Below are 23,373 nucleotides of genomic sequence, written 5' to 3'. Positions count from 1 at the left end.
TGGCGGCCGAGAGCGCCCTGGCCCTCCTATGGCTTGGGCCCGCGCCTCGTGTGCAGCACTTTTCCAGCTTGGCCTGCGCGCCGCGGCCTGCATAACCAATAGCTGTGTGCGTGCCGCGCTGCAAAGTCGCACTCTGCACGCGCGCGATAACAGATAACGCGCTCACCGTGTCAGAGGGCACGTAACGTATTTGCGACGAAGCATCCCTCCTCCCCACGGGCTTACCGACCCGTAATAAGGCCACTCCGTCTTCTCTCATTCTCTCTCTCTTTCTCGCGCGCGCGCGTCCTGCCTGCCTGCCTGCCCTCGATCCTTTTTACACCCAACCCAAGCCTCTACGTGTGTACGTATGTGTGACTCGCCCTCTTTTTTTCACCCGCCTCTAGTGCTTTCCGTCTCCGCCCTTTTTTTGTTCCTCGCCTCTGAATAACAATTTCGACGTTGTTTTTTATCGGATTGCGATGCTGATTTTGAATCTTCAAAGGCTAATTCGAGCTCGTTTTCTTCCTTTGAAACTGCGTTATGTTCACTTGATGTCAATTTTGTATGCCGCTACAAAATACAAGTATTGCACGGGCTCAAAGGTCTGACACATTTCTCTTGTTCTCTTATTGCTTCAATCGATCGTAAGCTAGTCATTGAGGTTAATTCTGAAGCTCGGCAGGCGAACAAAAAAAAAATAATTCGTCGTTGGCATCGTCTGCTATTCTCGAGTCGACAAACATCTGACAAATAATTTTACATTTACTGTGCGTACGTGAGATTTGCAGTCGTATGAAAAAACGTGGCTTAATTCATTTAGTTAATAGCAGAATCGATCCCTTACGTCAAACCGAACTTGATCGATCACCGAACAAACTGAATGAATTGAATCGGGAATTTTGAGTACGTAAACTGCTTAGCGAGAAGAGTTCTTGTATAGTAATAAGTCTAGCAATGTGAAATGTATTCAAAGTGCAAACATTCGCTGAGCCGTATATGGCAAGTATAGGATTTAATATATTCCAAAGAGAGTATAACAGACAAAGCGCACGCGCGCTCTCGTATTCACCCTCGACTTCATCTATTCCGGTATAATATCCACATCGAGAGTCTTTCTCTCTCTTGTCGAATTGTGCGGCTATAGCCTGCGCAGCTATAAATAAATATTGCAGCGGCTCAGACTTCCGTGTGACTACTGTTCGATCATCGCTCTCCGACTGTAATCCGTGTGTCTATATCTTCGCTCCCCCCTTCCCTGCCTCATATTCGCTTTCCGAGTAGCTCTCTCGGCGAGGCGCGGCAGAGCTAGCCGGGAATTTATTGTCGCCGACTATTTCCGCTCTAACTGCGCCAACCTACGGCACGCGACGTTTCACCTAGGCGAAAATCCGGGCAATCCGGGCGACGATCCGGGCGCTGCCAGGATTGCCTCGGGCGTGCGTTGCCCGCGAAGCGCTGGGCGTCGCGTCCGCGCCGACAGCTGCGACGGGCTCGCTGACACGGCTGTTTACCGTTGCAGAAGCGGACGTAGCCGTGAGGAAGGCCACGGAATTGAGCAGCGCGGCAGCAGTCTTCGGCGCCTCGAAAATGGTGGCCTCGACGCACAGTCCCGATGACCTGGGCGCCAGCAGTCCGGTAGCCAGCGCCAGCCAACGTCTCCTGCACCATCCCCACCACTACCATCACGGCCACCATCAGCACCACCCGCCCCATCAGCCGCACCAGTCGCACTTCCCGTCCCATGGCAAGTCGGCTCAGGACAAACGCAGCCGACTCAGCAACGTCATCAACAACCTGCTGAAGAAAGTACCGGCCGCTCCGGAAGCCAGCACCACGAGCAGCAGCAGCGCCGGCAAGTCGGAGAGCGCGCTCGGTGCGAACAGCGCCGCCGGCGGTGGACGCGACCTCGAGACACTGGAAAGCTACGTGATGACGGTGCTGAGCAGCGTGGTCGAGCAGAAGAACAGCAGCGGCGAGGAGCAGCGGCAGTCGGCCAAGCTCGCGCCGGGGGACGACGAGGGCGAGGCGAAGCCCGACCAGGCGGCGGCTCTGCCGCCCAGCGAGCGCGATCTCGCGCACGTGGCCAAGGCGGACGGTCAGCCCGCGACGGCCAAGGAGGACAGCTCGTTGTCGCCGAGGTCCCTCGGCGACATCATCCTCGAGCGACTCAGCGACCAGCAGCAGCAGCAGCAGCACCGCCCCCAGCAGTCGCCCACCGACGGCGAGGGCTCGCTGCGGACGGTCTGCCGGGAGCTGCTCGACGAGCTGCTGACGAGCGTGCAGGAGGCCGAGGCGACGCAGGGCCTGCACTGCAGTCTGCCTCTGGACAAGGTGGCCTCGGTGCTGCAGTCGGCGCCGCCGCCGGCCGGCCCGGAAGCCAGCAAGCCGGTGCGCCACCTGTGCCTCTACTGCGACCGCAAGTTCGCCTCGATCTCGCTGCGCCAGCGCCACACGGAGCGCGTGCATCAGGCCCCGGTCGGCGGGCGTCGGTCCGAGCGCAACGGCACCATGGCCAGCCGCAAGCCCGGCCAGCAGAGCTGCCAGTACTGCGTGGACAGGTGCTCGGACAACCTGGAGGGGCTGTTCCGGCACCTGGTGGGTAGCCACAGCGACAGGTACCACGGCTGCCTGCAGTGCTCCACCAGATACCTCAGCCAAGATGCGCTCGCCACGCACAATCGCGAGAGCCATCCGCAGCCCGTGCTGGTCAAGGAGGAGCTGCAGTCGGCCCCGCCAGTGCCGCCGGAATTCGACAGCAACTTTTACAGCAACGTCAGCTGCAACATCAGGGAGAACCTGCTGCATCACCTCGACGGCAAGTTGCAGCCCGAGGCACCGGAGAGCAGCAGCGGCAAGACGCCGCAGTACCAGCAGCTACCGATCGACATCTCGCTGACAGCGATCACGCCCGTGTACGCGCCGTCGACGGCGCCCTCGTCCACGTCGGCCGAGGTAGTGGCTACGCTGGCCGAGCGGACCGATAGTTCGGGCGAACTCGCGGACAAGCCGGGCACGAGCAGCAGCAGCAGCAGCAGCAGCAGCATCAGCAGCAGTAGTAGTAGCAGCAGCAGCAGCAGCAGCAGCAGCAGCAGCAGCAGCAGCAGCAGCAGCAGCAGCAGCAGCAGCAGCAGTAGTAGCAGTAGTAGCAGCAGCAGCAGCAGCAGCAGCAGCAGCAGCAGCAGCAGTAGCAACAACAACAGTAGCAGCGGCAGCAGCAGCAACAGTCGCGCGCATCCACGCAGGGTATCGTTCGAGAAGTACAACTTCCCGAGGAAGTACGACGGTAAGGAGCAGTGGAGCTGCGCCATCAAGGACCTGAGTCGATTCGACATATCGACCCAACTGACACTGCGCAAGAAGCAGCGCTCCCTCAAGGACAGCGAGCAAGTACAACTCGACGTGCTGACGGTACTGTCGGAGCAGCAGCATCAGCGGGACGATGTCGCGGCCGGTGATAGTGAGCGGCTCGCGGTCGCGAGTGGTGCGGACGAGCAGCAAGTGAGTGGCGAGTGCGCGGGTGGCGAGCAGACGACGCCGACTGTGTTCACCAACGAGTTCGAGAGCTTTCTCAAGCTGAGAAAACTCGGCAACGATCCCAGTGCCGACCACAACCAAACGCAGATCGCTTACGCTGAGCTTACCGGCGAGTGGGCCAGGCCAAGGATCTACATATGCGGTGCTTGCGCCGACAGATACGTGAGTATCAGTAGTACATATACTTTTTGAAAAAGCTACGATATCGCCACCGATGAGGAGTACGCGGAACCGAGAATTCATTCTTTTATTAGTCGATAAGGAGATTAAAACAATAATTAACGTCACGTATTCTTCGCGTCAAGCGTCACGTCAACGATTCAGTCTATACTCGGTCGATGTGTTACGATGAGCTCGTTGAAAACGAAACTTTCAGATTATTTATTGTTAAAATGTCGACAAACCATTTACGCACAGACGACGCTGAAGGAGCTGGAGGATCACAAATCGGCTGCTCATCCGAACGTCTGGTGTATGCACTTCGAGTTCTCGGGCGATCAACGAGAGCTGTACAAGCACCTGGTCTTTCTGCCGGGTGTGCGTTGCAGCAGCCCGACGCCGAGCATGAAAACTCGCAGCCAGCAGCCGAGCGAACGGATCTGCACCAAGTGCAACAAAAGTTGCGCCAGTCTGGCCGAGTTGCATCGACACATGCTCGAATGCGGTGGCGACCAGGCATGGCTGCTCGGACTCTTCGGCAACGGCAAGAAGAAGTGCAAGTGGCGGCCCTTCGGCAGCCGCAGTCGTCGACGTCGGCAGCGTGGCATGAAGCGTAACATACAGAACTCGCAGACTCCCCGAAACAACACGCCTAGGGAAAGGCCGTCGCACAGTGGACCTCGCGTTCGTCCAAGCGACCGTGAGTTTTCCACCTTCGTTGCATTCTAGACCTGATGACGCTCAACGCCTTTGTCTTTGACGCCCGATATTTTTTACACGAGCATTACAAGTCTGTTCAATGAGCTTCGTGACAACTAATTTTATTTCAAAAGCGGTTATCCAAATCTTTACAATTTGTTAAATTATGCACTGCAAATTTGTTTACCCTTATCGCGTCGCTTTCGGTTCACTTATTATAATTAGCGTTTCGACTTGGCATCTCAAATGCAATCTAGCAATAAGTGGTCACTTTCTCTACGATATTTTGCAATCCCTGATGTTTTTCTTTTTTTTCAGGCGAAAGCATACAAAAAATGTTGGCTAATCTGCCAGCAAAGAGGACAACACGGAAAGTCCTTCAAGAAAATGCCGCACGATCTCAAGGCCGTCTCCGTAATGTAAGTTATACGACTTTTAACAATAAATCTATGATAATCAAGACTCACTTTCGAAAATTAATTGCTGATTTTAATTATAAACGACGTTGATACGTGGCACATTCATTAGCTCATTATTCGCTAATCACTATCGATAAGACTTGACAGTTTAATCTTTTTTGTACAGTCATGAAATCGTTGATAATATTAGGATGCATATACTTCATGTACATAAAAAAAAATAGAAATTCGTTGCGTTGACAGTTTTTTGAAAGATTTATTGATTCACGTATCATAAAATTTAATTTGATTATTTAATATTCTGAATTGACTTCTGATCACGTAAGAGACAATAACTTCACTAATACTTTAAATACAAGAGTCGACGGAAAGATAAACTGCATCAGTGGAAAAAAGTAATGTAAATTTTAACGATGGTTATATTTATACAGCATAATTGCATGTTGAAATGTTGAAGTAAAATGTAAATTTGTTTTCTCACTGCCAATTTTTCATCAAATTAACCCATGTCAGAATATAATACGAAGAAGTATTTTATGGCTAAAAAATTTAGCGAAGGATGATATTTAAATTATTGACAATTCTCAGTAAACATACGCAACTCATTTAATCCATTCACATGAGCGAACAGTACTGCAAGCAGGAAAAAGTACGTCAGGAATCAGCGCGACGCGATAAAAGCTCAGGAAGCAAGATTCACGCACAACCGTCGTCGCCCGAAAAGGGAGATGGAGAAAAAATAATTAGAGCGAGCGTGAAAAAGAGAGGAAGAAGGAAGGAAAGCGTGGGCCGGGGGGGGGGGAGAAAAAGGCGGTCGGGATAATGAGAAAAGGCTACACACAGCGGGCGACCGAAGGCAAGTAGCATCGCAAGTTCAGGTCACTCGGTGAGTATACAAGGCATATAGCGGCCAGCCGGCTTCGCGTCGTCGAGATTTTCTCCGTGACGGCGGTGGCGGCGGCGGCGTTGCACGGCTGACCCAAATGCAGCCGCGCGCGAACAAAGACGAGGAGGAGCAAAAAGCCCGATAATGCTCCTCATTGCGCGCGATAAGTCGCAAGCCGCGCTCTCTCGCTCGCGACTATATTATCGATTCGAGGGTGTGGGCGCCGCCGCCCTCCTCCTCCTCCTTCCTCTAATCTCTGCCACTACCGCGTTCTCGTACACCATCCTATAAACGCCCTTTTGATTAGCCCGCATCTTCGGCTATTAATGTTAATCGCCCATACAGCATTTTCCTTCGATTGCTAGACTATTTTTTTCAAGATTAACGGCTCCACCACTACTTATCGAGGAAAAACGCGTATAGTTCTGGAGTATTTCGTTATTTTTATTACTCGAAATTAGATATGATGCAGACCCGATGACTCGCGTATGCCACTGATAACACTCAAATTATAACTTGCTAATCTGTTTAAATGAATGATTATCTTCACCAAATACTGATTCTCACAGCGAATTCACGGTTAGGTACAATAATATATTATATCCTCTTGAGCGGCTTTATTGAACAAAAAGTGATTAGTAAATTTGCAGCGGTTTTATTGTTTTTCAAGTCTGAAGGCATACAAAGTCTGCGAAACTCTATTCGCTGTTTATCGAGCAACGGATTCTTGCATGATCATTTCATGAAGCAGGCCGATTGAAAAAGAAAATGACCACTACGTTTGATCTGTTCGCAGCTGCAGTCTCGCGCCAGAGCGGTAGATAACCCAGCCTCGCGCATAGTCAAGAGCAAGGCGGTGCTACGCAACAAACTGCTGAAGAATGCCAAGTCGTTCCAGCGCAAGAAGAACCTGCGCGAGGAGAAGCAGCACGAGGTGGAAGCAGCCGAGCAGGACTCGGCGCTGGCTGTAGAGCCACAGCAGACGACGAGGCGCGGCAAGCACGTACGCGGCGTTCGGGTGCTCGGTAAAAAGAAGAACGTCGTCGCGTCGAGGGAAAGCGCCACCAAGCACGTCGAGCAGCCAAAGCGACGAATCATGCTCAGGAGTGCCGTGGACGCTACCACGCTCGACCACGAGGCAAAAGAGGACGAGGAGGGGCTGCCCAAGAAGAGCGCAAGCTCCGACTGCGCGGCGCCCGGCAGGAAGCTCAAGCGGCGAATCCTTAATCCTTTGACGTCGATCAACGCTTCGCTCAAGGCCAAGTCGCAGCTGCGCACGAACGACGGCAAGTTCGCGCGCAACGTCGACAAGAAGCTGGTCGTCTCCCTCGACGTCAAGAGTCTGAAGATCTCCAAGGGATCGGTCAACGACCCCTCAAGACTGCTCACGCGCTCCAAGCTCAGGGCAGCCGCAACGTCGGCTTGGAAGGAGCACGCCAAGTTGTCGAGGCGGATCACACGGCTGCGATCGACTGACGCCGAAGGGATCGAAACGGACTCGACGAACAAGGAGGATGCTGTCGAGAAGAATACCGAGCTCGTCACCGTCGTACCCAAACAAAAGATTGGCAGAACCGCGTCAAGGCGTAATCTGGATGGCGACCTTGCCACGGCGGACAAATCGACGACGGAATCGACGCTCGTACCAATTATCGGCAGAGGCAGAAGACCAAAGAAGGATGTGACCGAGGCGAAGGCTAACCGTGAAAGCCCGACGAATAAATTGGATGAATCGCCGACGGAACCGAAAACCAGAAGTCAGAGGTTGTCGTCGAACGGTGAGTCGCAGCCCAAGCTCAGACGCACGGTCACGTTCAAGGACGAGAGAGACGCGCTTGCGGAAGCACCAAAGAAGAATTCCAAATCCGCGTTGGAAGTGACATCGTCGCCCGCTGTGGACGCTGTCGAAGAGAAGATCATTAAAAGAAGAAACTCGAAAGCGAAGGAAGGTCCAAATAAGAAAGTAGCTAAAGAGAGTAGCGACAAGAAAAATTCAAAACGAGCACAGAAAGATTCGGATAGCAAAAAAAGCGAGAAGACCGTTGATTTGGAAGATTCTTCTCCCTCGAAGAAAGAAAAGATTCTAAGGAAATCACAGAGAAACAAAGACTTTAACACTAAAGACGCGACCGAGGAGACCGATTCGAAAGCAGAAACGAAGATTAAAGAGACGATAACAAATGAGGCCGTTAATAGAAAAGAATCAGCCATTGAAACGCCGAATGATTTAGAAAAGGGCGACGCGGACGTTGAGAACAAGCAACATATTATCGAGCCTTGTCCGAAAAAGACGGTGCCTGGTAAGCGTCGCGGTCGAGTCAAGCGCAGTGTCAGTAATATCGATGGGATCAAATCATCAGACGTAGTTTCAACTGTGATCGAAAAATCAGATAAAATTGAAACTGAGACTGCTGAGGTGCCTAAAGAATTTACCGAAACGGAGGTGACAAATCTCACAACTCCGAACACGAGCAGCGAAAATAACGACTCGTCGATTGTTAGCAGCGAGGATAGAAGTGATAGTAGCAACGCACAAAATTTGAGTCTGGAAGCTTTGCAGCATGAATCCTCGAACTCGAACATGGATAGTGGCAAAGAAAATTCGTCAGAAACTATTGCGAACTTATCTAAACTGAAAGTTGTACGTCCAAAGAAGTCTAGAGGTCGCAAAGACAAATCCATGGCTACCAAAAGATCCCTTAACAATGTTATTGGTATACTCACCGAGGGGGTCAACGTACCATTGGAAGCCCAAGACTCTACGATAGTTTTAACAGCTCAAACTACTATAGATACGGTCATTAGTAGTAATACGCAAATCACTTGTCAGAGTAGTGATCAAACGACGATAGAAAATAGCAATTCTAGTACCATTGAAAGTAAAGTTACGGATGTATGTGAAAATATCAATGATAAGGTTGCAGATGTTGCTGATGTGAGTGCTAATGCAGCTGTTCCGATTTCTGCGGCTCTGCAGCAAACGAGTGAAGGACCTGCGACAGTAATGTTCGAAGATATCATTCCCAAAAAACAGGACGATCCGAAAGCTGCGGAAGAAAGTCAAAAAGAGACGATGCCTATTTTAGAGAAAATTAGCAGTGAAGTTGCGAAAGAAGTTGTGCCCATAGTGGAGCAACCTACGAATGATATAATTTTAGATTTATCCAGGCGAAAGCCGAAAGGTAAGGGATCATTTTTAGAGAAAATTGTATCGAAAATAGCAAAGCAGAAGGACGTTTCTCTCGACGGCGACAGTAGTTGTCATTTAGACATTGCGCATGTTTCATTAAACACTCAGAAAAATTTGGAAAATACTAGCAAACAAATACATATACAAGAAATTTATAGTACAAAAATAGAAGAAATTAAACCCGAAAGCGAAAGTGTGCTAAATAGGGAAACGAGTGTAAATTTAAATGAAGCTATGGTAAATAGTGTAAATAATGAAGTTAATGAAGTTAATGAAGTTAATGAAGTTAATGAAGTTAATGATACCGACGCTTTAGTAGAAGAAAATATTCAAAAGAGTGTAGATACGTCATTATCGAAGGTAGATTCTGTAAGTAATTCTATTATTGAAGATTCTGTGGCAGTAAGTGTAAAAACGGCGGAAATTAGTGTTAGTAATGATATTAATGAAAGTGAAAGTAAATTAGTAGATAATGAAGTCGAAGTGATGAATGGAGTTATTGAAAAAATCGATTCTAAAGTATCTATTGATTTAGATAATAAATTACTTGTTACCACTGATCAAGAAAGGACAGACACTATCAAGCAAAAATCAAAACAAAAACAAAAGTCGAAGAAAAGATCTTTAGACAGTGATTCTCCGACGAAGAATAAGAAAAAATCAGTAGACGATAATGATACTGAAAACAAGGACGAAGAAGAAGAAATTTGCCTTGCTGATATTATAAAATTACTAAATAGATCGAAACCTAGTGAATTACCGATTGAACCAGCTGAAAAAATTGAAGTCGAAGCTGTAAAATCAGGTAAACGAAAAACTCCTGACGACGAGACGGTACTAGAATCGTCCAATACAGATATCAATGAAACGATCTTCAATACTTCATTAAATAACGAACACGAAAATCCTAAAAAATCCAAACGCAAGGGTGGACAAAAAAAGAACAAAAACAATGAGCATCCAAAATCATTCAGTGACATTTATAACGACATGGAATATCAGAATGAGAATATTTGTAAGACGAGTAGTCAAGTCGAGCAGCAGATTGAAAATAATATAAACAATAAAAGCGATAGAAGCGAGCTCAAAGTTGAAAGCAGCCGTTTTCCCATAATTGAAAATACACAAGAAAAGAATCATGCTGAAAAAAGTGTGACGAATAGTTTGATTAATAGCCAAGTTTTATTACCAGAGCAGAATTCGGAAACAGAATTGCACGACGAAAAAATTGAAAATAAAGTTGTCGATGATGCCGTATCCGAAAACTCTATTCAAGAAAAACCGTCAAAATCAAAGAGAAAAGTTGCATTGAAAAACAGTATTTACGTCAAAGAACTTGAGTCAAATGAAGAAATTCTTCCAAGAACGGACGAATCATTCAAAGTTCCTGAAACGACTGAAATTGGGAAACCGGGTAGAAAACGTATATCAAGGAGGCGATCTCGAATTGAACGTTCTAGTAGTGATCAAGAATCTGAAAAAGATGAAGACATTAGCGAAAAACAAACTTCAGAAGATAATGATAGTGTGGATCAAAACTCGTCAATGTTTGAGTCAGAAGAAAAGTTGATAAACAATTGCGTTTCTAAACGTACTACTCGAAATAGCAAGCACGTTGAATTTGAAGAATTAATCGAAAGCACTGCGAATATGAAAGAATCAGACGATTCTGACGTATCTCCATCGAATAATATTGAGACGATACGACGAAGAAGATCGCAACGTAAAAATATTAATATCGATTGTAGTCGTGACGTTTCAGAGAGCTTTATCGATGAAAACGTGCCATCATGGGATATGAAACCCGAGAGAAAATCTATTACGAGTAAAAAAGCCAAGAAAAACGTTACAATTATTGATGAACCCGTCGAAATTGACGGTGAAATTTCAACCAATGTAGATAGTTCATTGGAACCCGAAAATATGGCTGTTGAAAAATTAAATTTGGAACAAATTAACGAGACGCATATTGAAGTCGAAGGAGTTAAAGCTGTCGAGGAATTGCTTTCAAAAGAAATAACGATCGAAAGTGATAGCAAGATCGAAAAACCGTTGGTGTGTGAAATAAAAGAGACCGAGTTGCAAGAAAAGTCGGGCGAAATTCCAAATGTTCAAGAAAATTTAGAAACAGCAGAAGAAAGTTGCGAGATCTCGAGCACACCCGAGTCTCAGCAAACTTCTATTGATGAGACACTTGAAACCACAAATAAGCAGGAGTCCGCATTGCCGAACGAACTTTCCAGTTACGAGCACGACGAGTCGTCGAACTTTGAAATGCAAGCTCCAAAGAAGCGAGTAGCTGGCAATTTTGCCATCGTTACGAAGTCCGGCAAGGTATTGATTGTTGAGAAAAAGAAAAAGCTCACGAAGGAGGCGGCCAAGTTCTTCTGCGAAGTTTGCTCGACGAGCTTCACTCGCAAGAGCAGCCTTAAAAAGCACAACTCCTCACAATCGCATATTCTGCAAGTGACTATGCACGGCGATAAAACTAAAAGTGCTGCTAAGGAACTCAAAGACAGCGAGCATGTACTGCTATCTGACAACTTGGACAACCTTGCAGACGAAATTATTGATCGTGAAGATGAGAAAAAAAATGCAATAGACGAAGAGAAAGAAATTGAAGCGGTGGTCGAAAACGACATCATGCCAGTAGAAGAAAACAAAGAAGTTGCAGATCAATTGGAATTGAAAGAGGCCGTAGCGATAATAGAGGAGAAAACGTCAGATGAACCGAAGATGGATGTCAACGTTGTTAAATTCATAAAGCCCGTCATAATTATACCGGAGCCACGTTTTGCTCATAAGTCGCCCGAAGAAGAGTTGGAGGATGAAATGCTGGATGAAGAGATATGTAAGATTACCGAAAACATGAGCCACGACGAGTATGTGCTCACTGATCACGTTAGTCCTCTCACTCCCGAGGCATCATCGACACCGGTTAACGAAGTTGTGCCACTCGCCAAAAATCCCAAAGCGTCTATGGAAATACCCACACCGTTTATCAAGGCACCGCCAAAAATGAAAAAGAAAGACAAGAAGAAGATTAATTTGACTGACGAGCATCTTAGCTTAGACACACCTATACCGATAAAAATACCTGAAACACCATCGTCTGTCAAGTCATCCGGGGATGCATTAAGTGAAAAGAATTTGGATTCGTGTTTAATCCTCTCGACGGAAAACGACACTCTAGTAGAAGGTGAAATTAATGAACCTGTAGAACCTGCAATACAAAACGGGGAGATCACTATCAGCAAAAATGAAACTAAATCAAAGAAAAATGCCGAAAAGAAAAGTACCAACGAAAACAAACGGTCGATCCGTAATAAGAATCAGCATTGTAATCAAATGGAGGAAATTAATTTCTCAGAATCTTCTCGTCCAAAGAGAAATCAGTTGAGGCCGAGTTATAAGGAAGACGACTTTGACTTGATAGAATCTCCCAATGAAAGTACCGAGGAACAAGAGACTTTGAAATCTAAAAGAGATAAGAATAATGTTAGTGCTATTGAAAGTGAGCAATCTGACTTCGAGAGATATGTTTTGCACACAAAAGCTAAGCAAACTTCAACAAAGCAAAATAAGAATAATCCAAGTGCTACCGAGATAATAGATGCCGAAAAAGATATTCCTGATAAGAAGCAGAAAGGAAAGAAAAATCAAGCAAGGGGAGATAAAGAGGCCGATAATGCCGAAGATTTGGAGATCTCTTTAATCGAAAAAGATGCACTCGAGACTGAATTGAATGATAACGAAGATATTAATTTTATAAAATCGAAAGTTGAAAGCAATGAAGTCAAAGACGTAGCCATAGAACTTACTGAAGATATCATTGCGGAAAAAGTTGAACCTGCCAAAAAGAAACGAGGCAGAAAACCGAAGAATGCTAAAGTGGATGTCGAAAAATCAATTCTTGACAGAGATGTTTCTATCGATAGTAGTAAAATATTAATTGAAGAATCAGCAGTTGAAAAGGATGTAGATGTATCTATTGTTCCGGAGAAGGTTGCTACTGCTGATCAGAAACAATCAAAATCAAAAAAGAATCGAAATAAACGAAAATCTAAGAATTCGCCCGAAAACGAACAAACAGCAGATACAAAAGAGTTATCAAATGCAGAGTTAACTGAAAAAAGCACATTTACGGATGATACTGAAATATCAATTCAGTCGCTACCTGTTGATCAAACTGTTAACGTAAATATTTCTGACGAGAGTACAAAACAAACACTTTTCTCCAAAAGAACCGAAAACTTGAAGACTTTCGAGGAAGCTAAAAACGACGTGACATCGGCGATGCTTGGTGACTTTGACAGTGATGAAAATTCTCTGGATACCAACATTTCTGTAGACATTCAAAAACTTTTAGATGATCCCGAGATGACTACGGAAATCGCTAATGAAACCGATGAGGATTCACAGAGTACCATAACCAACGTCGACGTGATGAACGTTAAAAAACCTATCACACCCATTGTAGCGTCGGATGCCAAAGAAGAATTAAACAAAACGGAAAAGTCATCAACCAAATATCCAGTAGATAAAAAAGCAAAGAAACGTGGAAGGAAACCTAAGAACAACGCTGTTAAAACGTCAAACGACGCTTTGAGCTCGAGCGACGCAAGTGAAATCGAAGAGAAGACGGAAGACAAACCACAGAGAAGCAAAAGCAAGATCGTCAAGAGCGTATTTGGTCGTGTGTTCGGTGGTGAAAAAGTGAAGGAGGTCCTCGACGATTGGCAATCACGTTCGGATTGGTCTGACGAGAGCGTAGACGAAAAAGTTGAAAAGTTTACAAGAAAATCAAGATCGGTGAAGAATCAGCGTAATGTCAAAAAATTGACAGAAGTAGCCGGCAGAAGTAGGCAAAGTAAGAAACGTGCAGAAGAGTTGATTTTTCGGGCTTTCAATGATGACTCGCCGGTAATCGGTGAAAGTCGTGTAACTAAGAATCTCAGATTATCAAGAAAAAATCAAGTAAAATCTGATAGTCCTTCCAAGGATAAGACCGAGGACGAAGAGAACGAAGGCGATGGCGAAGATTTAGAAGTAGAGAATGAGAAAGTCAGTTGCAAGTTGAAGACAGGTAAAAAGAGAAGCAATGCCAAAGACCTGGTTGCATCATTCGAGTCTAAGCAGGCGAAATATCAGAGTAACGACGAAGACGAGCAAGAGATGCTAGATAACACCGAGGATTCTCAGGTATCTCAGTCGACGCTTGATAAAGCCCAATCTTCCGAGGTGGATAACACCGAGACGGAAGAATTGAATGGAAGGCTCTCACCGACTTACTCGAGCAACGAAGACGCCGACACATTGCGTTCGTCAAGTGACGAGGAAAATAGCCAAAAGCATAAGAAGAAGAGGTCGAACGAGATGCTGACCATCGCTCCAACTGACGCAGTTGAAGACAACGCTCAGGATCTCGAGCTACTTGCCAATAAACCCAAGGTGCTCAATTTTGACGAGGAGCTTTTTGTTGAGTGCTGCTCGAGACTCAAAGCTACGAGTGAGAAAGAGTTTCGGAATGCTAAAAAGATCAAGCTCGACCACTCAGTGGATCATCAACCCGGCCACTCGCATCACCATAGAAAAGACGAACAACTTGCCTACAGGAAGGATCATTGGAAAGACGTGGAAAGTCAAAACAGCTTGGGAAGCTTGTTGGAATCAGTCAATCAGGTAAAATATCTTATTATAAAATTTACTTAAGTACTGCCAATTATCTTACTGAGCTATTTTGATTTGTAGATTTATTTATTCAATGTTAACTTTAAATAACTGTAAATTAACCTCTTATAGTGGGTGTGTATCATTTTTGGGCCCTCGTTCACTGCCCAGTCATATAGAGAGGGCCTATTGAATTTGATCTCAGAAAAGTGGTTCCGTATAATTAGGAATTCAGTTTGACTTGTTAAACCAAGACTTTTCCCACAGGGTATACGTATCCAGCCATCCTGGAAATATGTTCCGTCCGTACGGACTACCCCAATTTCACTAAATTTGCTACTCTACTGGACAATATCTTGGTTTTATATATCTAGATTATCATAACTTTATATATTTCTTACATTTTAAGCTTTCAACTGTATTCCATTTTATATATACATAAATTCAGAATTTTATTGTATATATAAAATCATATTATTGAATTAGCACATTAATTCTTAATATTATTTCACAAAAAGAGTCCATATGATTGGAAATAAAAAATTCAAACTACGGATATTCCATCAATTCATATCACTTCATATTACTTTGAAAAATTGTATATTACTATGATTCTAATTAATACAAAAAACAAGTAGTTTGAAAAATATTAATAGTATCAAATAAATAATGTTCATCGCAAACATGGCAAATAACTCATTTTTTTTTCATATTAAATCATTGACTGCATATTAGTATGAGAAATTGTCCATATTCTCAAGGTACTAATAACAAAAAGTAATCTGATTGTACTTATAATTTTATTAGTTCATATCAATTCAATGGTAAAGAAAGTATATTGTTTCATCATATAGAATGTGAGGATAGTTGATCCATTAAATAAAAGGGAATTTTTCAAGTAAATTTAAAAAATCAATTGTGAGCTGCTATCGTTATTATTAATTATACTACTATTTTTTTTCAAGTAAATTTGAAAAATAATTTGTAAGTTGCTACCATTTTTTATTATTTATACTACTATTTTGTACGGTCATTATAAATGATAACAATATTTAACTAAAACTCACTTAATTTCTTAATTAATGTTTTAATGTTTATAATCAAATGGCAAATCATAATAACTCATGTTTAAAATTATTTTCATATTAAAATCTTTGACTGCATATTAATTTGAGAAATTTTCCATATTCTCAAGGTTCTAATTACAAAAAGTAATCAGAATGTACTTATAATTTTATTAATTCATATCAATTCAGTGGTAAAGAAAGTATATTGTTTCATCATATAGAATGTGAGGATAGTTGATCCATTAAATTAAAATGTAAGGGAATTTTTCAAGTAAATTTAAGAAATAATTTGAGAGCTACTATCGTTATTATTATTTATACTACTATTTTTTTTCAAGTAAATTTGAAAAATAATTTCTAAGCTGCTACCATTATTATTATTTATATTAATATTTTGTACAGTCATTATAAATGATAACAATATTTAACTAAAACCTCCTTAATTTCTAATTTAATGTTTATAATCAAATGGCAAATATACCTCAATAAATGTCGATCACCGAAAAAAAAGGGAAGCTCTTTCTATTTGTGGGATTGGAAAAAAACAAAACATAAAAGTATAGGATATAATAGTTAAAGATAAATACTGTAAAATAAAAATTTACATATTATCTTTATTATAGTAAGTTAGACTATAGTAACTATTGAGTTATGAATTGTTTAGATTTGTTACCGTATAATATTTAGATGTATTACATACCATTTTCACACCATTACAATATAAGGAAAAAAAAACAGTCAAAAATATAATAAAAAATCAAATCTGATCGTCAAAATATATGCAAGCTTATATTTATTTTTTTATTATTCTATAGCCTATAATGTTTCTTGATATGAAAATTAGTTATAATATAATTAAAAATATATCGATACCCTAAATTTTACTTCAATATTATTATTTTAACATTTCTCTTTGAGATTTTTACATGTACAATGAATGAAAAAAACGTTATTATACAAAATTGATTGTATATATGCAAATTTTACCTTAACATTGTATACATAATAAATTATAATTTATCGAAATTCAACATGCATTCCAACAAGTAAAAAAATAAATCCTGAGAAAATGAAATAACATTGAACAAATACATGTTTCATCAATAAAAAATATAATGATAAAAGGAATGTCAGAACGAGGGCCCTATGCGAAAAGTAAAACGTTTCGCTTTTGCGATTTTTTAATTTATCGAGGAATGTGATTTAACTATTAAAATTAATTAATAGCTGGTCAAATTGAATGTCTTAAAATCGTAAATTTCTTTGAAATTATTGATTAGAACGAGAGAAAGATTGCGATATTTCATTTTCAATTAAAGATTACTTTAGTTGCTATTTCAATAAGCTGCCTATTGATTATGCATTTTTTCTATTTTAATTTTTAAATTAATTAATAATTAAATTAAATTTTTCTATTTTAATTCAATGACAATGTTCTTCATTTTTTTTATTGCTAACGCCTCTCTGCTGAAACATTCATCTTTGAATTCATTGCGCTTTTACTTATATCGATGTAGCTCAACGAAAGAATTTAATGATCAATGCACATATCATATGAGTCGTTTGACTATATCATCGCAGTTACGTCAATTAGTCTATAATAAGTTTTTGCAGGACCTATGACCCAGCTTTGTACAGATAATATCTCTCTCTTGGTATGCATGCGGAAAGGTAGACTTCTCATTATAACTTCACTTTTATGAGTACCTTCACTCCTGTCTTCCACCCCATCATCATCACGAAAATTATTATCATTAAAAGTTGCACTCGACACTTTCAACAATGTAAAGTTAGATTCTAGTGCTACGAATCCAAATGCTGTGTGTAGAGCATTTTCACGAATAAGCTTTTGACGTATTACAAAAAATTTATGTGAGATCAAGGAAAAGATATTTATAATAGCAATATATATTAGTAATATATTTATAATAGCAAGTCGTCAAAAGCTTATTCTACGATATGAAATCAATCGGCAGTGTATCATTATAAAAAAAAATTGGAAAGCATGTAAATATTGTTCTCTTTGATTCAGTGTTTGATATTCTCCATACTTTTTCACAGTTGCTCGGTGAAGAATACAACAGCCAAGAGAAAGACTACTCGATAAATGCCTCAAAGCGCCGGCATCACAGTCACCATCATCACCATCACCACCATCATCATCATAACCGACGTCATGATAGTCCCGAACGAAATTTGCTTGAGCGAGCCACCGATGACGATAACATGGGTTACGACGACAGCCTCGACGTCGCGTTCGAGCACAACAATAAGCTTAGGGATAAGATTCAGCAGAGGATGCGTGAAAGCGAGGATCTTATCGCTACGTCTTTTGGCCAAAAGAATAGCTCCGAGATAGAGGCAGGTTATAACAGCTATACTTTCGACACCGCGCTGAATGAGCGTCATTCCAAGAGCAAACCAAGCAATGGAATAGATGGTTTACTCGACAAAACCTTGTCAAATTTGCTTCAGAACAACGAAAAGCATGATCATCCGTAAGTCGTTACCCCTAATTAAAACCATTTCATTCACTTTAAATGGCTGACACCATATTGTGTTATTAATTTATTATAATTGATTAAATTTACAGTTCAACACCTATGAATCTTCTTGCTGAATTAGCGTGTGCGCGAGCTCCAAGCGTCACAACACCAACGATACCGGAAAGATCCAGAAGATCACCTCCTTGTCACGAAGAAATCAGTCCATCGATCGAGGATAACAATCAGTTTGACTCAAAAGTCATTACGAAAAAATCCAAAAACCCAATCAAAGAACTGTTTGAACGTAAAAACGAACTTAACGAAAAAAAGCAGCATATCATAAAACTGAAAATATCAAGTCCTAAATCGTCCGACAAACCGAAGAAGCAAAAGAAAGCCAAAAATGCGCAACATAATCTGCCGATAATCCGTACAAGTCAATACCGTGGTGGCTTGGCCGAAAGAAAGAAACGTCGCGATAGTAGCTTTTTTGATAAGAAAAAGGATCAAAGTGGATTAGACAAGGTCAAAGATGTGTACGACTTTGACGACGAGGAGAGCGAAAGTGATCCAGGTATACCACCCGTACTATCATATCGGATTAAAGCAGAAACTCCCAAAGAAATCAATATGTCGGCGCTATTATCCAAGACCATTGGAGATACTTTGGCGAATGGTAAGTCTGTCAGTGCGATTGGTGAAAATCTGGAGAATATGGTCGATCGAAAGTTCAAGGATGTTGACAATTATGAGATTGGCATCCAATCACCTATTAGAACGCCCGTCGAAGGTGATACGTTGTCACAGCTGAACGTCATACGTATGCATATTGTTAATACATATTGTGAAAATAATTGCAAAATTATTAATAAAATATCTCTTTTCAGGTTCTATGGATGATTTTGTTGAGAGACGGCAAAAATCAAAACGATCGTCGGGTGAGCATTCAGCCAATAAACACTCTGGCAAGTCAAAGAAGAAAACGAGTAAAAGTTCGAAAAAAAAGTCGAGAAACGCTTGGTACGAGAATGACAGTTCGGACGAATTTGTGACTAAACTCAAAGCCGATGACATTGGAGTTGGTATTTCGAAAAGTCAAAGAACTTGCTCAAAAGGAAAACAGAATCTGTTTGCAGAGATCTCGTCCACTTCATCGGAAAGCGAGTTTGAAGAAGACGATGTTCACTTTAGAAAGAAAAGACCAATGTCCGCCAAAAAATTTAGTATGGAAAAAGAAACAAGTGAGTTTGGTAAATATTAAAATTTCTTATAATATAAGAAATATTTAAAATAAGTAATAATAATCTGATTTTATTCTATTCGGCAGCAGAGAAAGAAGTAGACGATTGGCCTATCAAAAAGTCGAGTGTGAAAAGAAGTTCACCGCTCATCGATCACGACAACAAAAAGTCTGAATCCGAACTGTCAGATCATCCGCTAGTCATAGATGAGAACCTAAAAGAATCTGGTGACACAGAACATCAAACCAACAGCGACGATGAAACCGAAGAGCGCATTTTTGAGCTTGATGATCTTTATCGAGAAGACAGCTCGATCATCGACTCCGATCACGACGAATCTTTCATCGCAACTGAGGAAAAATCAGACTCTCTCGTTAAAGCTCCTAACGCGTCCCCCCAAGATAAAATATCTTCGCCCGAGAAATATATCACCATTGAAGACGCATTAGAACTATTAGATCGTCCCGAGGAAGAGACACTGTCGGCACCACCGATCACAGAGAAATTTTCCACAGCTTCCAAACTATCCACTCCCGAAGTCTTCCTAAAAACTGAAAAACCACAAACCGACGAATCTCACGACGACGAAGAAGAAAACCTACCGGAAAAGCTATCGAGCAATGAAAAACCTGAACGTCAGTCAGAAAATCTGCCTTTGCACGTGTTTTTGAGCCGTAAAGTTCAAGAGTCAAAGAAGCGAAAACAACAGCAGGAGATAAAAAAACTGATGGAAGAGCAGGAGCGCATAATGCTGGATATGCAGCCAGCGAGGCGCCAGAGAAAGTGTGCTATAGGTAAACAAGGCCTACTAGCCGAGATCAGCAGCTCGGACGAGGAGCTCTCGGTACCTTGCAGAAAGAAATCCGCCGACCGAGCGGACAACCACGAGAAGCCGCGCAGCAAACAAAAGCAACGCGAATCAAAAGAGAAGCGCAAAGAGAGATACTTGGAGAAGAAGCACGAGCAGATGATAGCCAAGGAGCAAAAAGCCATTGAAGAGGAGATTATGCGTGAACTCGAGGAAAAGAGAATGAGTGCGGCCAGCGAGGCTTCCAGCTCCGAAAAAGACGAGAAGAAGCAAGCCTCCGCCGACGAGTCGTCAAGCACAAAAGCAAAGATTCCAACAATCAAGAATAGGAAGGCCAATTCGAGAAAGCTGAAGAATCATGAAGCACCTGATGAAAATAAGGGTAGGCAATCGAACTCGACGAGCAGAATCGTAACGACTGATACCGAAAACGAAGATGTGAATACATCACCCGAGGCTACCTTTACGAAGAAGAAACGACCAGCGGCAAAATCTCCTCAAAAAACTAAAAAATTTCAGAAGATAAGTGAAGCTAAGACACCAAACGAAACGAAAAAACTCAAGCAAACTCCGAGCAGCACGCAGAAGCGCTCAAAAAATCGACCAATATCCGTTAGCCGGAATAAAGAGACAAAAGAACAACCGCGTTTACAGAGCAGTAAACGAGAATCCGATCTGGATGACGACGAAGAACTCAAAGCTGCGAAATCCTGGAACAAACTCGATGAGGGAGTAGGTGTAGCGATTGGCCGCAGAAAACGGGCAGCCGCTAATCAACTGTACTATTGGTCAAGCTCAAGCGAAGATGAGGAGGTGGCTTCGGTTCTTCCACCTGTTCCTGTAGTCCCGCCAAACCTGCCGGTCATACCAGAAGGATCGGACGATGATAAGTTACAGCAACACGGCTGGATTGTCGGTGACTCGCACAAAAAAATGATCACGATGCTGGCAATGGAAAAGCAGCTAAAGGAAAAACGACGTAGAAGTGAAAATGACGAACAAACACCTGGCGCTAACGGCAGCAGCGTTGGTGGTAAGGGCAAGAGCAAAAAGCATCGAAATAGCACTTCTTGATACGTGTTCTACGAATAAGGATCCATGTGATTTTAGTGTGTGGTAGATTATTTATTAAAAACGCTTATTCGATTTTTCAGAGCGAAAACTCTACGTAATGAGTATTTTTGTTTTTTTACTTTTTGAGAATGAGTTGGCGTTAACAGTTTGTACGGCGCATATTTATATGAAAAATTTCTTTTCCTGTTAACTGCACAATGAATGAAACTACATGAAAAAGAAAAAAAATCAGATCTAGAATTTGTAAAGTAAATTTTTATTATGCTGAACGGTTTTCTAACCATAAAAAATAAAAGAGTAAAACGTTGGTTTTTTCGTAAAGTAAATGATGCAATATTGTTTTATAAATTTTGTAATCACTGTATCTTAATTGATTGCACATGTGAACGAGTTCAGTTATTTTGCTTAGCGATATAAATTTTAAAATTTATTGCTGACATTAGTTATAGGCGTGTGTTTGTAATGAGAGAGGGCAAATGTGAAACTAAAAAGATATTTCGCGATTAAAAGTGTTGTACAGGATAGGCTTTTTAGGTACGGTTTCTTTGTATATTTGTACTTGTAGATTCATTTTCGTACCTTTTTTCAAAAACTGTAGTTTACTTTCCGCAGTTAGTTCAAAATACAGATGGAACTACCCACTAGTGTTAAGTTTTGTGATTCTTGCATTGAATATAAAGAAAAGTTTCATTATTAGGAAATTATCAAATTTAGTCATATTATCTTTAAAGCGAAGACGAATATTACTGCCTAAGAGCTGTCGTTCAACATTCACTAGATTATCTTCCTTACAGATTGTCACTTAGATTTTTCCATGATCAACGTACGCCATCAATAATATTAATCAATAGTTCGTTTTGTTTTGTAGTTAAAAAAAATTATATTTAATTGAAAATAAGAAAAGTTAAGATAAGCGTGTAAGAAATAAACGATGTACTGTACATATATAGTCGCTTGGCGTGTAATAGTAGCGAATAACTTTCGTTCTAATCATATTTAAGATGTATAATTAAAAGAAATTGAAGAAAAGACCCTGATAGATTGTAATAATTATAACTTTGTAAACTTAGACTGAAACATGAAATGAGAATAAGCTATTGAAGTTCACAATATAGCGAGGTGGATATAAAAATATGGCAAAGCACTTGTAGACAATATTAACAAATTGGTCTTCTGTCAAATATCGTTCAATTTTCTTTCATTAATTTTAGTTTTAGTGCAAGAACTCTGTGTGTGATGGTAGGCAAATATATAAAAATGTTAGAAAAAATATTTGATAAAAATCGATTTAACTTAACATTCGTCTTGAAGTCAAATCGACTATATTTACCCTGCATACAATACTTGAGTAATATACTCTAAAACTAGCAAACGGTTTTAGGCTTGGGTATTGTTTTAAGGGCGTGTTCTATATGCTTTTCATCTAAGCTTATCGGGTTTAATGACATATCGCAGAATCTTAGCAAATTAAAGGCGAATTTGTTATAAATTTGCTTGTAAAGAAAAAAAAGTTAAAAAAAATTATTTACGAGCGTTATTAAGGTCGGTATTTGTAATATTATAAAACAGTCTTCGCTTGAATTCCTTACAAATACTTTTTTGTTTTCATTTTGAATGTGTTCGACGTAACATTTAGGAGTCTTATCGCAATCAATTAATTAATTAATCAGTTTATTGATTTTTTAGTTAATTAATTTTATACCAAAAGTTATCAAAAATTTGTTGATATTTACTTTTTTACTATAATAGAGGTGATGTATGTAGCGATGAATTTTTGTTCATAAAGTAAATAATAAAAATACAATGTGTTTGATTTGATCTTTTGATGGTAAACGTAAACGACACTATGCATTAAACGTATAACATCCATATTAATAATTATGCGAACGATTATAGACTCTGTTGTAAATTTACTGCCATAATCATATTACCATACGAAAGCCTATGAGAATACCTACTATATAATATTACAATTTTAATTATTCCTGTAAAAATGAGATGTTACACATCCAGTGTAAATAGAGCATATTTTCAATGTGTCTGAAAAAGTATGTTTTGTAATATAAGCATTGCGAGAGGAAATAAAATGACTAAAGATAATGTTGTCCGTGTTTTATTTTATTTTCACCTTTCTCTTCGGTTTACTTATTTCAGCTAC

The 23,373-nt window shown here is 41.4% G+C and overlaps 1 protein-coding gene across 4 annotated transcripts; it reads left to right on the top strand.

Annotated features, from left to right (window-relative positions):
• Positions 1-1,532: 1,532 nt before the first annotated feature.
• LOC131668674 (titin) lies at positions 1,533-23,329 on the top strand. 4 transcript variants are annotated; one of them, XM_058943030.1, is made up of 8 exons: positions 1,533-3,678; positions 3,934-4,375; positions 4,693-4,793; positions 6,476-14,551; positions 17,668-18,104; positions 18,200-18,912; positions 18,980-19,342; positions 19,423-23,329. In XM_058943030.1, exons 1-8 carry the CDS (start codon positions 1,570-1,572, stop codon positions 21,213-21,215), a joined length of 14,034 nt encoding a protein of 4,677 aa, XP_058799013.1. In that variant the 5' UTR covers positions 1,533-1,569; the 3' UTR covers positions 21,216-23,329. The 4 variants fall into 4 exon arrangements, with proteins under 4 accessions (XP_058799013.1, XP_058799015.1, XP_058799014.1 ...); XM_058943032.1 differs by having other exon boundaries at positions 18,980-19,333; positions 19,423-23,328; XM_058943031.1 differs by having other exon boundaries at positions 18,980-19,333; positions 19,420-23,328.
• Positions 23,330-23,373: the final 44 nt, after the last annotated feature.

The sequence above is a fragment of the Phymastichus coffea genome, unplaced genomic scaffold, assembly GCF_024137745.1.
Source record: "Phymastichus coffea isolate CEN01 unplaced genomic scaffold, Cenicafe_Pcof_1.1 PCOF00082, whole genome shotgun sequence".
NCBI lineage: Eukaryota > Metazoa > Arthropoda > Insecta > Hymenoptera > Eulophidae > Phymastichus > Phymastichus coffea.
Note: the sequence above shows the minus strand (reverse complement) of the source record. Positions and strands in the feature narration are given on the sequence as shown.

Coding starts and splice junctions, on each gene's coding strand:
- LOC131668674 (XM_058943029.1), top strand. CDS start 1,570: ATGGTGGCCTCGACGCACAGTCCCGATGACCTGGGCGCCAGCAGTCCG. Junction 3,679..3,933: donor GTGCTTGCGCCGACAGATAC/GTGAGTATCAGT, acceptor ATTTACGCACAG/ACGACGCTGAAGGAGCTGGA. Junction 18,105..18,199: donor AACGAAAAGCATGATCATCC/GTAAGTCGTTAC, acceptor TTAAATTTACAG/TTCAACACCTATGAATCTTC.